We start from the raw sequence: 14065 nt of genomic DNA on the forward strand, positions 1-14065 counted from the left end.
GTGGCTATTTTGCCAATCATCATGGCACACACATCAACATCTCTATGAAACAGCTCCTTACATGGAGCAGTTATATAGCAACCTTTCAAAAGGGTTCCAATGGTTAGAGAGAAATAATGCCATTTTTAACTGTTGGATACAACCTTTTCTCATTTTTGTTTTAATCAAGGTAATGACATTGAAATGGTTTAATTTGGGGTGCCTCTTTCTCTAAAATTATCTAAATTTCCAAAATTTATCCCTCACAGACCCACCCCTTCACCTTCACCATCGCCTCAACCCTTGCAACCTCGACCCCCTGTGCTGCCCCGCCCCACCCCACCATGCTACCTGCCCATCTCTTCCCCAAGCGTACCCCCCCCTCAACCCACCCCTGCCCTAAGAGAAGCAGCCATGGAAGCACGAAAGAAAAAAGCCATCAAAGAAGAAGGGGAGCTAGAGGCTCTCTTCATTAAGTAAATAAAAGATACACATATGCCTTGGATATATATATGGTGAGGCTAATGAGATAGCGCAATCAACTCTAGGTAGTCAGAAAAATAATTTATCTAAGATTTATAGAAAAGCCTCAGATCACTGGACGTGATTTCAAGTTTTGTTTTTTCTTCCACCGTAGTCTGTTGGTGTCAATGAGTTAGTGAGTATAGCCTTATGGATTCTCTACATAAGCACATTTGGTACTGCAACCTATGTGATTTGAGAGTTGTTTTATCCTAGAGGTATAGATGCATGGTCAACCTGGATTGCAGCACCTAAATCCTTAAGGAGAGCATTGCTTGGTGCGGCTCAACTCTATTGTTTATTGTTCGAGTATCACAAGAGGACGTGTATTGGTGTGCTTCTTTCTACAAGGATATTTCAGTATCATACTAATCAAATAAGTTTTATATTTGCTGCTCATTATATTATATTTCTAGTCTTATACTTTCTACCCATCTTTTATATTCCAATATGCTAGCATAACTTATATATACTTTTGGTCATTAACATGAGTATTTATACTTTGCAGTCATTAGCATTGCGTAATACAATGGTAAAAAACTTTGGATATGAAAATCATGAAGGGTACTATTTCAGGACATTTCTAGAACTTTTGGGTATTAATTCTACTTCAAAGAGATTTTCTATTATGTTCTAATTTTTTTTGTTGGGAAAAGGTTTTGTACAACTAGCCCAAAAATAAAACTACATACCCCTTCACATATCACTATTGATGTGAGGGGGTGATATGTCATTAATACCCCTACCCATTTGTTGGATTCCAATGAGGGTTCCTTTAGTTGCCCAAAACTGCAATCACATAGTGTAGGGAACCTTCACCCTTTTTTCTTTTTTTTTTTTTTTTTTTGGGGGGGGGGGGTGAGGGATAGTCTACCCTATCTAACTGCCTAATAGGACTTTGACTATAACTGCAAGATTTACCAAAATAGACAATAACTGCAAGAGATTTTAACTACCGCTACAAGGGAGACGAGGGGTGTCTTATGGCACAATTGTGAAACAAGAGAAAGTTAATCATGTGACCTCCAACCAACTGAGCAAGCAGTTTTTTTTTTTTTTTTTTTTTTTGATGAAAGTGTAATCACACAAACCACACACCAATCCCATTGGGTGTGAGTGTGGTGTGTGTTGTGTATATCCGCCATTCCATGGTCCTAAATTGTTCAACATGATGTTCTATTTAGGTTCTATCTCATACTCCATTCAAAAATTATTTTTTTTTTGGTAAACAGTAATTTTATTGAAAAGGGTGGCAAAAAAAGCCCAAAACATCCTTATTACAAAGGTCCAGGAGCCAAGGAGAGGAACAAGGCCAGTCTATCTTACTTGCCAAAGATAGGGCCCTCCGGGCTGGAGAGTCAGTGACATAATTTGCTTCCCTAGAAATCCAATGTGTGAAACAGCCAGAGAGTGGAGGGAACTATTGTTCAACAGGTAAACCAGTTTAGAGTTATCCGATTCCACTGAGAAAGAAGACAGACCAGCTCGAAGAGCGAGGGATTCCCCAATCAGAACCTCATTAAAGCCTTCAAGGAGTGATAAGGCTAAGACTGGTAATGACGTAGCATCACAGATGATCACTCCTACTCCTCCAGAAGAGGCTGATAGTGGGAGAGCAGCATCGCAATTCAATTTAAGACTGCCAACAGGAGGAGGCTTCCACTTCGGCTTGGAAGGAGAGCGGATGGGAGGGTGAATGTTGTTCCCAACATTGAATTCCTCGAATACTTTCTGAGCTCTACCAATAACTTCAACAAGGGACCAATCTTTGTTCTTGAATAGAAGGTCATAACAAGCCAACCACAGGTTCCAAATGATGAAGGACGCAAAACGGAGGACCTCATTAGCCTTCTTCTTGGAAGGGAAATGAAATTGATCCCAAACATGGAGCAGCTGAGCGATGCTTGGAGAATTGCTTGAGGGAACCATAAACGAGAGGTTACTACCGAACCAAACAGCTCTCGCATAAGGGCATTCAAGCAAGATGTGACCAGTAGTTTCCACCTCGAGACCGCACCTCTTGGAACAAGGATCTAGGTTCATTTGTCTTTTGAGAAGGTTCTCTCCTGAGTCTACTCCCTGAGCGCAGGCCTTCCAAATAAATTATCTGATTTTTGGCATAGTCTTGCACGACCATATGCGCTTCCAAGTAGCATGTTGAATCTGATCCCAACTATGAGTAGAGGAGGGAACTCCAAGGGATTGCTGATAATCACGTAAGTTGGATAGGTGATGATACACAGATTTCACTGAGAACAACCCATTCTTCGCACCACCCCACCCTAACTTATCTTCAACCAAAAATATAGACAACTTAATGCTTACAATTGCCTCGACTTTCTCGCGAGAGAAAAGATGTTGGAGGAGGTTTTCTTAATACTTTTTTTTACTGGATATGTCCAAAACCTATGATAGGTTGGAATGGGGTTTTCTTAATACTTTTTTTTACTTCCTTGGTTTAGTCGAGCATGGTGTGACCTAATCTCCACCATCGATCCTCAAATGCACCTTCTCCATCAAATTAGAAGGAAGTGTATTTGAATTTTTTGACCTGTCTTGAAGTCTACGTCAAGCTTGCCCTCACAGCCCCTATTTATTCATCCTTTCCATGGTATGTCTCTCTAGACTTCTCCAGAGCCATAGGGATTTGAATCTTTTTAAAGGGATAAAAATCTCTCGCCAAGTACCTGAAATCACCCACCTCCTCTTTGTTGATGACACCGTCCTCTTCTGTAGAGCCACTCTTAATGATGTAAACACTCTTAAAGTTGTCTTAAATCTTTATGAATCCCTATCTGAGCAGCCACTTAATATGTCAAAAAGTGATATTTTCTTCAGTGGAAACACACTCTTGGCTGTACAAAATGAAATCCGGAGATTCCCAGAAGTTTCAGATATGGATGAAACCTCTAAGTACCTTGGCACTCTCCTCTTTCCAAGTCATTCTAACACCCCTTATTAATAGAGTCCAGAGCAAACTAACTACCTGGAAAAGCAACCTTTTATCCAGGCGGGTAGAATCATCCTTGTGAAATCTGTTCTAAACTTTATTTCCAACTCATCAAATGTCCTGTTTTCCTGTTCCCCAAATCTATTTGTCACCATTTGGATTCCATTAGCTTCTCTTTCTGGAAAGGTAAAAGGGTGGAGCACAAATCTGCATCCCTGATTTCTTGGAAAAAAATTTGCAGAAGTAAAAAATCAGGGTGGTTTGGGCTTCAGATCTTACACAGTACATAATCAGGCCCTCATTCTCAAGTTGACATGGAGACTTGTCACGAATTCTTCTTCTCTTTGGGCTAGGTTACTAAAATCCAATATTATCCTTCGAGTTCTCTTCTGGACCCAAACATCAATCTACCCACTGGTTCATGGACTTGGAATATCATTAGGAATGTTCTACCTATTTTTCAGGAAAATGGTTAGATGGAGGGTTGGCTCGAGGGACAAAATTAATATTTGGTCCGCCCCATGGATCCCAAGAGAAGTAATGTTGAACCTCTAATTCTGCCTGTGAACCCCAACTTCTCTGTGGTTAGTGAACTCTTGTGCCATCGCACTTGGAATGCCCATCTCATTCGTTCTCTCTTTTCCCCAGTCTACTACCCAATGTATACTGTCAATCTCCTTGTCTAATCAGTCATACGAGGATCTCCTTTTATCCCCTATCACAAAATCAGGTGTTTTTTTCTACCAAAGCCGCAACAATTTGTATTCAAAATAAACTTGATATTGGCCAAAACCTTTCCCCTATATGGGGGGAAAAAAAAAAAATTTGGAAACTGGGTGTACATCCCAAATTCTAAATGTTCCTATGGAAGGTGTTAAGTGATGGTGTCCCTACTAGAGCAAATCTTAAATGGTTACAGCTGAAATATACCATTTGTCCTCTTTCCCAGATTGAACCTGAAACACCACGGCATCTTTTCCTTTTGTGTAACTATACCAAAAGGATTTGGGCTACAGGACCACTAGGGCTGAGAACCGAGCTCATTCATGGGAACAGCTTTGTGGAAGCACTCACTTTACTTATCTCTACTCTTATCTAAAACTGATGCGGATAGAATCCTTGGTGTGGTCATTATAACTTTGTACTTCACTTGGCAAAGTAGGAATGAAGTCGTTTTCCATGGTAACAAATACCGCCCAAACTCAATCATGAAGAATATTTCTAATTGGATTAGGAACAATAATCTTCTTCAGGAGGGGAATCTAGACACATCCGCAACCAGAGATGAGGGTTCTACACAGGAAGATACTAAGCCCACCATTGATTTCTATCTAAATCAGAATACAACAGATTGCAGCCTGATCCTCTCAGATGGAAGTTTTGATACCTCGACTAAGACTGGAGGTTGGGGAGCTTTTGTTATTCATAACAATGAAATTATGGAATATTGTATGAATTCTGGATTTGCAGGATCACCCTAGGAAATGGAACTCTGAGAAATCAAAGAAGGAATCCCAAAAACACTAAATCTGGAATGCAGGAATCCGATCATCTGGACCGATTCAAAAGAAGTACAGAGCTTGTTGATGGTTCAAGAAAAACACCCATGGCCTTGGGACCTTTTTCATTTACTTTTGATATACAGTTTTTATTTTATTTTTTGGGTTTGTAACTATTATAAAACAACCTAGATCTTTAATTTCTCCAACACATTCCTTGGCAACGCATGCCAAGATTTCTAATTCTGTTGAACGATGTATGTTGGACTTCTTTTGATTAATTAGATTTTGTTTTTATCAAAAACCAAAAAAAAAAAAAAGGGGGGGGAATAGGAAACAAGAGAAACCCATCCATAGAATTCGGAAATAAATCGATCAATTCCATTGAAAACCGAGTGCTATCTGTTCAATAAAGATATTAATACCCTCCGATAAATATCAAATCACTCCTTCCATTAATATGGCAATACCAATAGTATGAGCTGGAGGATCACCCCAGCAAAAACAAGGGTATTTGGGTCATTTCACAGGCGGCTCCCCTATGAAATGATCACAACCCCCTATTTTTGTTAGGTTGGATCCTCTAACTCTCGCCACTGTTGAAGGAGAAATAGGTCCTACCAATATGCATCATGCAACGCAACACCTACCGAATCAAGATCCTCTCTAATGAGGGCATCGTCCAATGAGTATCCAACGGCTAGGCTAGTTTGACGTGCTGACTGAATGTGCACTGTGATATGTGCCAGCAAACTCAGTCGTTAGATGTCTCATTGGGTACTCATTGAGTGATCTCCTCATTGGAGAGGATACAGATCCACGCCTACCCAACCATTCCTTCTCTATTCACACACAACTAGAAGAGGGTCGCCCTGTTATCAATTAGAGAGCCCCCACTCCGTTCCTAACCATGGTTTGTGGTAATGGTATATGTAACGGTTTGGGGAGTGGCCGATTCCATTATTATGCCCATACCATATCAATGACACAGTACGAACAGGGGGTAAAATAGTCAAAAATCCTCTTTTTTAATAGAAATCGGAGGCAATTTTGTCTGATACATACAACTGATCCATGCTGATACCATATCGATTTTACACGTGACAGATACCCTATCCGATACCGTGCACTAAAACCATGTTCCTAAAGCTCCTTTGATGATCAACTACATGCTTGATCAGTGGCTTGGAGTCCAATCCAGATCCTCTACTACGAAGCTGCCCGATAGGACCGTACTGTCGAGACACAACAAGGTGGTGGTAGGGGTAAGGTGGTCATTCCTCACCTCACTATGTCTCAACAACACGATCTTGTCGGGCAGCTCGGCAGTAGAGGATCCAAATTGCTTGGAGTCCGGGTTAGCTCACAACTTTGAGTGGACTGTAACGTTTGGTTGACCAGTAAAGGATTAATCTTGGGATTTTCACTAAAATGTTGAAATACTCTTATTGTTAATTAATGAAAAGAATGAAAGGATATAGAGAAAACCCCAACTAAATATAAGCTTAAACAAATGCTCTTTAAAGGTAATTAATCCTAAGCAACCATCATTATCAGTTACCTGAATAGAGTAAAAGAGAGAAGCCTATCCCGTCAGGGGAAACGTCGTTTGTCAACCAAAAGAAATGCAGGGGGGAGTGGGGACCACTCTTCTCTTCTCTTCTCTCATCTTCTTTTCTCTTCTTTTACAAGCAACATTCCTCCATGCAGTGCGGGTCCCACATCCCGAACGTTGATTTCAGTTCACCACAACAAATCCTCCAACCCAGCTACCACAATCCCAAAAAATAAAATTAAATAATTTAAAAATAATAATAAAATGGGCATCAGATCCAAAGCAAACGGAAAGCAAGATAAAGTGAGGACCACTACCTTTTCCATACCACGTGCACCCTCGCTTCCCTTTCTTATTTTATTATTACTTTTTCCTTTTATTTTCCACTCTCTGTCTTTCTAGTTGTTTTTTCAAAAAAATATATATATATATCTTTCTAGTTGCTAATGTCACACTAGGATCCTAACCCGAACTGATGGAATTGAATCCATCGAAATCGAACCAAACCAAAATCGATATTAACTTATTGGATCCTGTATCAGATTGGGTTTTATGACATCGAAACCAATACAAAACTTAACCGAACTTAAAAATCGAACCAAAAACCAATATAACTCTAAGAAATCAATACCAGACCGAAATTCATTAAAAATACTTTTTCTTTCATTTTTAAATATATTTATACGACAAACCAAAAACCAATCCGATAGTACATTTTTTAAAAAATTAATGAAAAATTGAAATCAAACCAAGCCAAAACCAATGCACCCTTGTTGGAATTTTTTGGATTCACTCATTCTGACACCAAAACCGGTACAACTAATTTGACACTTCTATGTTACACCTTTTTTAGCTTACAATTTCTTATCCAAAAAAAAAAAAAACAACGTACAATAATTCCACCGACCCGGCCGGGTTTGGTTGCGCCTCCACAAGCTGCCACGTATCCTACTAGACCTGAAACGGCGGTTTAAAGACAACTCTAGGCCAGACCGGGAGGGCATACCAAAGACGAAGGCGGTCCCCTCTAATGCCAAATAAATATGTAAGTGGCAAAGAGAAAGTCTCTGTCGCCGGCCGGACCCGTCGCTGTCCGCTGCAGCTCGGTGGCTTTGTTTCCTTTCCTTTCTAAAGCTTCTCTGATCTCTGAACGCTACAAACTTGTCTCTTAATAAAGCTCTGAGCCTGGAAGGCTGAACTCTTACACGAGATAAGATCGTTTCCACCGATCAAGTAGGACACATGTCCCAAACCCAGAAACCTCCACGCCAAACCCGCAAGGTTCATTAATCTCAGTATCTGCCTCTTTTTGTTTCCGATAATACCCCTCTCTCCAAGCTTCGTTTCCTCCGCGCAGAAAATAAAGAAATCATCTCGTGATATTTTGGTTTCAAGTTAAATCAATGGAAGAATTCGCCAAATAATCGGAAAACAATCGCTTACTAAAAAATAAAATCCAATTTTTTTTTTCAGAAAAATAAAAATCTGAAGTGATTGACTGGTTTATGTACCAGAGAAGGAGGAGTACAATTAAGAAGAGAGACAAGAATTTTAGTACTAAAAATGATGATATTTATTCGACGTTTTCTTCACCCAAAGAGGGATTTGCAGTTGCAGAAGCTTCTCCGTATGTCGTACAGACAACAGAAGAACTTCTGTTACAACAATGAGAGATAATGGGGGAGGAGAGAGAGAGAGAGAGACTGTACAGAAACCTAAAAAGAGAAGGAAGAACTGAAGAAGAAATAAAAAATTTTAACTAATAATATAAGGATTAAAGGCAAGCCCCAAGTCCTTGCCAATTTTACTTCCTATTGCCTTTTTCGTTGCTTTGAGCCGTTGGTTGGCAACGCATTTCTTTTCTGATCATGGTTTTACTCGAACCCACTCGTAACGACCCTCCAATGGAACGTCCTTCAAGATATTGAAGTTATACCTGCGCGAAATTAGGGTTTTATTTAAGCTAAAGTGAGCTTCTAAAGGTGAAACCATGCGTATACTGCGATTCCTGACAACCTCAGCGTGGTTTTCGTGAACTTACTTGTCAGTAAACCGTTTCTGCTCCTCCTTCTCGGCGACGGAGAAGAAATCTTCAATTTCAGCCTCCGTTGGCATCTTCTCAGCCATCAATCTGTGGCGAGAATTCGCCTCTGCTACTCTCGCCGTCGACTCCAGATCTCCTAATTCCGCACGAAGATCGCTTGATGGTGTCTTCTCTCTCCTGTAAAAGACGCAAAATAGGAAGAACAGAAAGCTAAATTTATAAGAATCAAAACCGGAGGAGATGATGAAACGGAAAAACAAGAAATAGACCGTTAACCAACTTTACTTTCAATACCATATTAATTGAAGAAAGTTCATGAAAAAATTCAATTTTGTAAAATTCAAAAAAAAAACAGTAGAACTAAAAAATTTATTAAACAATAAACCTTTGTCTGCAGTCGGAATACGTTGTCGAATCATCAATATGGAAGCAATCACCCTCACCCTGCAAAATCAAAATTCAAAATCCAAAACAATAAAAATCCGTCAGAGTAAGAAATGGAAATTCGTTGATGCGTGTACCGAAAGAGTAAATGAAACGGAAGTAAATTCCATTAGTTTCAAATTTCACCTCTAGATCTACGGATCTCAAGCTCTCATTCACGAGCTCTGTGGATCCGTTGCTCGAGCACCGAGACGCCTGAACATGATCGGAGTTAGGGCTTGAGCATCGATCTTCAGTGATAACTTGACCGGGATTCTCCGAAATCTCCGGGGAAACTGGTTTCTCTGGTGTGATCACGGGGAGTTGACGGCTTCGGAGATGAAGATACGACGAAGAGAACTGTAATTCTCTAGGACCGACCTTCCTTCTCTTCGTTGCGCCCGCGCTCGCAGCCGCCGCCGCTGCCGCTGCTGCTGTCGCCATGGCTAGGGTTCGAGCTCTAGTTGTAACACCAACCTGCGCCACCTCCATCACTGCAATTTCACCAATCCCTTTGCATTTCCTCATATACTTCCCCATCTCTGTAGATATCTCCAGCTCTCCTTGTTCGATCACAGCTCGCTCTGCGCGAGTGTGGGTTTATTTCGATCGAGAGCGACTTGGGAAGGATTTTTTTTCAATCTTTTTCTGTTTTATGTTAGCGAAGAGAAAGAGAACATGAGAAAAAGGCCGTGGTCCAAAATCCTTTTGCTTCCGTTAACGGTAACAGGGAACGGGAACGGATATTTTGACGGCGCTGTTACGATGCTCAGGCCGTTGAGGTTTTTGGCTTATCCGTTTGGCTAATGAGATTATTACACGTGGAAACTCGAACGTTGATAGTAACTGTTTTTAGCCGGTCTGAGCCAGATACTACTGGATATTACAGGTCATTTTGTTGTTAAGAGGGACCATGCGGGGTAAGTTACAACCGATTACTGGCAGTGTTCGTGGAGTTTGTTATGTCCGGAATCCTTTTAGTAAGCAGGCCTCCAGCGTAATTAATGTGTGGCGCATAGGAAATGACATAAATGCCTTCACTTACGTCGGAAAATAACGAAACGCCCCTCCCTACCCAACCAGTTTTAGTGCACGGTATCGGCATGGATGGGCCTTATCGGACAGTTTACTCCTGATTTTCCTTAAAAAAACTAGTTTTTATTTTTTTGTTTTTTGTTACTGATAGGTCAAGAAACGTCAATCAATAAGAAACTGACATGTGTGCTGCGGACGAGCTGAGGTCGCATGGGGCAAGCGCGGGCCGACCTGATCCATAAAGAGCGGGGCTTGGGTGCGCGCAGGGCCAGACCTTGCCATGATAGTGAAGGGTCGCCAGACAGACCCTCCTAAGAGGGCGACCTGACCGAGAACCTGGACCACCCAGTAGGACGAAGGGAGCGACCTTATCAAGACGACTCGAACACCACACTCCACCAAAAGGAACACATCACGAATCACTGTGGCCCGAGATTATTGCCCATATGGCACCTAATAAGGCGCAAGGGAATCGAGAGATCAACACTATCCCTAGGATCACTCCTAAAATCTCTCACTCCACGCCTAGGACTCTACTTTCCTATTAGGGCACGATTCTGCCCGCCTTCGCCTAAAATAACAGGGTAAATTCCTTCCACAATCATCTGATTTCAATTATCATTATCTGCTGCGAAGAGTTCAGACTTAGGCATCGGGGTGGAGACACCGGCGTAGCCCGACCCTCTCTTGCTAACTTTGTATTGCAGGTACAGGTCGCTCCGGCCCAGTTCTTGACGCAACAGATTGGCGCCGTCTGTGGGAACGACGATTGCAAGCCTTTCAAAGCTCTACAAGCCAATAAAAAATGATGGCCGGTGAACAGAACGTTGTTTCCACCAATCCCGAGGTACCCCAGCCTATAGAGAATCCAGTAGCTCGTCGGACAATGAAGAGCACTCACGGCGGAGGACAGGTGTTATACCCGCACCCCGGGAGTATAATTAATTATTAATTCTTTCCCGTGACGTGTAGTTATCACTGCCACATATGCTGGTGAGTTGTTCTCACTGGTGGTCAAACCCAGCTATAAAATTATTGACCATAGTACGAGTTTGCTGTGGAAACTAGTCGGGACCACGGAGGTTGCACCTTGACATGTCGGGGTAAGTAGTTGACCAAATTTGTTGTGTGCTTACTGCCCTCTCAAAGCCCTCGAAGTGTGGTCCAAAGGCCCTGACCTCTTATGGTGGGAACCACCTTCCTACTCGTATCGGAGGCAAGGTTACTGGATGCTTCCGACCCTGCATCCAATGCTGCTGACAAGGACCCTTGTGGGTGAGACCCTGTGGCTAAGGTACTATTGGTGTCCTGCCATGTTTGACCTTACCCTTACCCCTTTTTTATTAACTTGACCTTATGTGGGCCTTGGGGCCCAAGTTAGGATTTTTAAAGCTTGTGTAGGGATGGATGGTTGTTTGACCCTATCCAAACAGACCCTAGCCTACACTTATGAGGCCTTATCCAAATAAGCCAATAAAGGTGATTTTTATATGAGAGGGATGGGTAGTACTATTCCTTATTCTCTTTTTCTTTCCTAACCTAATCGTGAAAGGAGAGGAGAGCTTTGAAGAGAGGAGGCAACAAAGAGGAGAAGAAGGAGGAGGGGAAGAAGAAGAAGGAAACGGCTGCTGGGTTTGGAGCTTTAAAGAGGGCACATCTTGGCATCCAATGCTGCTGACAAGGACCCTTGTGGGTGAGACCCTGTGGCTAAGGTACTATTGGTGTCCTGCCATGTTTGACCTTACCCTTACCCCTTTTTTTATTAACTTGACCTTATGTGGGCCTTGGGGCCCAAGTTAGGATTTTTAAAGCTTGTGTAGGGATGGATGGTTGTTTGACCCTATCCAAACAGACCCTAGCCTACACTTATGAGGCCTTATCCAAATAGGCCAATAAAGGTGATTTTTATATGAGAGGGATGGATAGTACTATTCCTTATTCTCTTTTTCTTTCCTAACCTAATCGTGAAAGGAGAGGAGAGCTTTGAAGAGAGGAGGCAACAAGGAGGAGAAGAAGGAGAAGGAGGGGAAGAAGAAGAAGGAAACGGCTGCTGGGTTTGGAGCTTTAAAGAGGGCACATCTTGTGTATCTCAGACCAGGTAAGCCAAGTGCCCCTTTTCCCCCCTTTTTCTCTCTTTCCCCCTTGCTCGTTTGAGCTTGGGTGGTTCTTTGGTTGCAGCCCCAAGATGGGGATTTCTTTTTTGGAAACCCAAAGGGTTAGCTCGAGCCATGTGTAGTTTCCCCTTGTAGGGTGCTATCCTATTTTCATTACAATCCTTTAAAGACCTCTATTTGACCTCTTGCTGAATCTATTTGATTCTAAAGCTTCAACCACCAAAGAAAACCCCAAATCTGGATTTTTGAGCTTTTGATCCTTTAAACCCCCCTTAAATCTTTGGATGTTGGGTGTTTCTAAGACCCAAATAGACTCCAAGACACCCCCTCCCTAGTCCCTTGAGGCTTAGAGAACCAAATGGGACAACCCTGGGCTTTTAAAGACCTTGAAATCACACTTGGGTTGCATCGGAGGCAGAGTCTGCGTGAGTCCGAGGTTGCCTCCGATGTGTCCCGAGCCGGGGAAGGTCGGAGGCAAGGTCGGAGGCAAGGCTGCATGAGTCCGATGTTTGCCTCTCGATGTGGCCTGAGCTGCGGGAAGGTCGGAGGCAAGCAAGCCTTGAGTCCGACGTTGCCTCCGATGCGATTTTAAGGCTTATAACTTATGTAAACGTGGGGTTTCTCTATGAGGCCTCCCCTACACTCTCTCACACTCTTATTCACTTCCATAGGCGCCAACATATGTGCAATGGGGTGATTTTGAGCAGGAATCATTGCGCTTATACAAATTCCATTTGAAGTAATTGGTGAGTGGGTTTGGGTGACTGTTTGAGCTTGTTTACTATTGCTTATTCATGCATTTATGAATTATATTGTGACATTATCATTAAAGCATGATTGCATATTTGCATTTATTCTTATTCGATGATGATGATTTGGATGATATGGATTGTGTTGGGTTACGGTGCCGGGAAGTACTGGCACCGGAACCCCCGGATTACGTGGAATTGTATATTGCATCTCATTCTTACCTGTATGCGCCGTGTTGTGCTGGTACCCCGGGGGTTAGATGGAATGGGACGTTGACACACCCGGATGTACCTCTCAACACGATAGGATTCATGTAGTATATCCGTGGTTAGGCTCGAGTTCCTATGCTACGACCCTTACCAACGGGGTTTAGGTGTTGGGTAGCCGAGCACTGCTGCTGTGGAGAGTTAGAGAGGCCAGGCCAGGGGTAGTAATGGTTATCGGTCCGCCTGCGGGTAGTGATGACTACGACCGGTGCGGGCTCCATAGTAATAATTGAGGTTGCATTGTGGTGAGAATGGAAGGATCCACAGTGTCTTCCCGAGTTATTGTAGTAACATATACCCATTGACTTAGCATTGTGTGTTAGGTGGTAAATGAATTAATAATGGCATGCACCATGGACTATTTGTGATTGTGTGATTGTGCATCCCCTTTTCTCTCTCACTAGCTTGGTGGAGCTAACCCCGTGTACACATTCTTTTTAGATTTTGATGCGGATGATTCTTGTGGAGCCAGAGACCGTGGCGAGGATCATGGCGATGGTTGCCCATGATGATTGTGCCTACGGGCTGTATTGATACTTGGGACTTGTTCCCTTCTTTTGTTTTTTTTTTGGGGTCACGTGCCTTGTATAAATATTTATTATTATACTTGTTTTGGGGTAGTTATGCTATGGTCATTCGGGATATCCATCCAAACTATTTATGTATCACTTAGCCGTGTGAACATGAGGTAACTACTGTAAACGCTTCCGCTTATTTTATGATCGTTGAAAATGTAATATTCCTTTGTCTTTCGCACTCTGATATTATTGTATTGTAATATTGGTTTATGACTGTGAGTTGGCCACTGCATCGAGATCCTGGCGGTGAGGTGGAATGATGCGTGTCACCCCAATCATACCCTGATATTATATTTTATCCCTTGTCGGGATAGGGGTGTGACAACATGGTATCAGAGCAATGATGCTCT

General features: G+C 42.4%; 1 protein-coding gene across 2 annotated transcripts; it reads right to left on the reverse strand.

Moving 5' to 3' along the window:
• Positions 1-8363: 8363 nt before the first annotated feature.
• Positions 8364-9573, reverse strand: LOC122660922 (cyclin-dependent kinase inhibitor 1-like). Of its 2 annotated transcripts, none has more exons than XM_043856180.1 (4): positions 9120-9573; positions 8944-8993; positions 8547-8729; positions 8364-8441 (listed from the first exon to the last, which is right to left on the reverse strand). In XM_043856180.1, the coding sequence occupies exons 1-4, from the start codon at positions 9510-9512 to the stop codon at positions 8372-8374; spliced, it is 696 nt and encodes a 231-aa protein (XP_043712115.1). In that variant the 5' UTR covers positions 9513-9573; the 3' UTR covers positions 8364-8371. The 2 variants fall into 2 exon arrangements, with proteins under 2 accessions (XP_043712115.1, XP_043712114.1); XM_043856179.1 differs by having other exon boundaries at positions 8547-8726; positions 8935-8993.
• Between the last annotated feature and the right edge of the window lie 4492 nt (positions 9574-14065).

This window comes from Telopea speciosissima, chromosome 5 (genome assembly GCF_018873765.1).
Source record: "Telopea speciosissima isolate NSW1024214 ecotype Mountain lineage chromosome 5, Tspe_v1, whole genome shotgun sequence".
Taxonomy (NCBI): Eukaryota; Viridiplantae; Streptophyta; class Magnoliopsida; order Proteales; family Proteaceae; genus Telopea; species Telopea speciosissima.

What these genes read in the sequence shown, in the direction of transcription:
- LOC122660922 (XM_043856179.1), bottom strand. Translation starts at nt 9,512, where the DNA reads ATGGGGAAGTATATGAGGAAATGCAAAGGGATTGGTGAAATTGCAGTG. An exon ending in TATTCCGACTGCAGACAAAG is followed by an intron (nt 8,727 to 8,934) that starts GTTTATTGTTTA and finishes CGTCTTTTACAG; the next exon opens with GAGAGAGAAGACACCATCAA. An exon ending in CAGAAACGGTTTACTGACAA is followed by an intron (nt 8,442 to 8,546) that starts GTAAGTTCACGA and finishes AATTTCGCGCAG; the next exon opens with GTATAACTTCAATATCTTGA.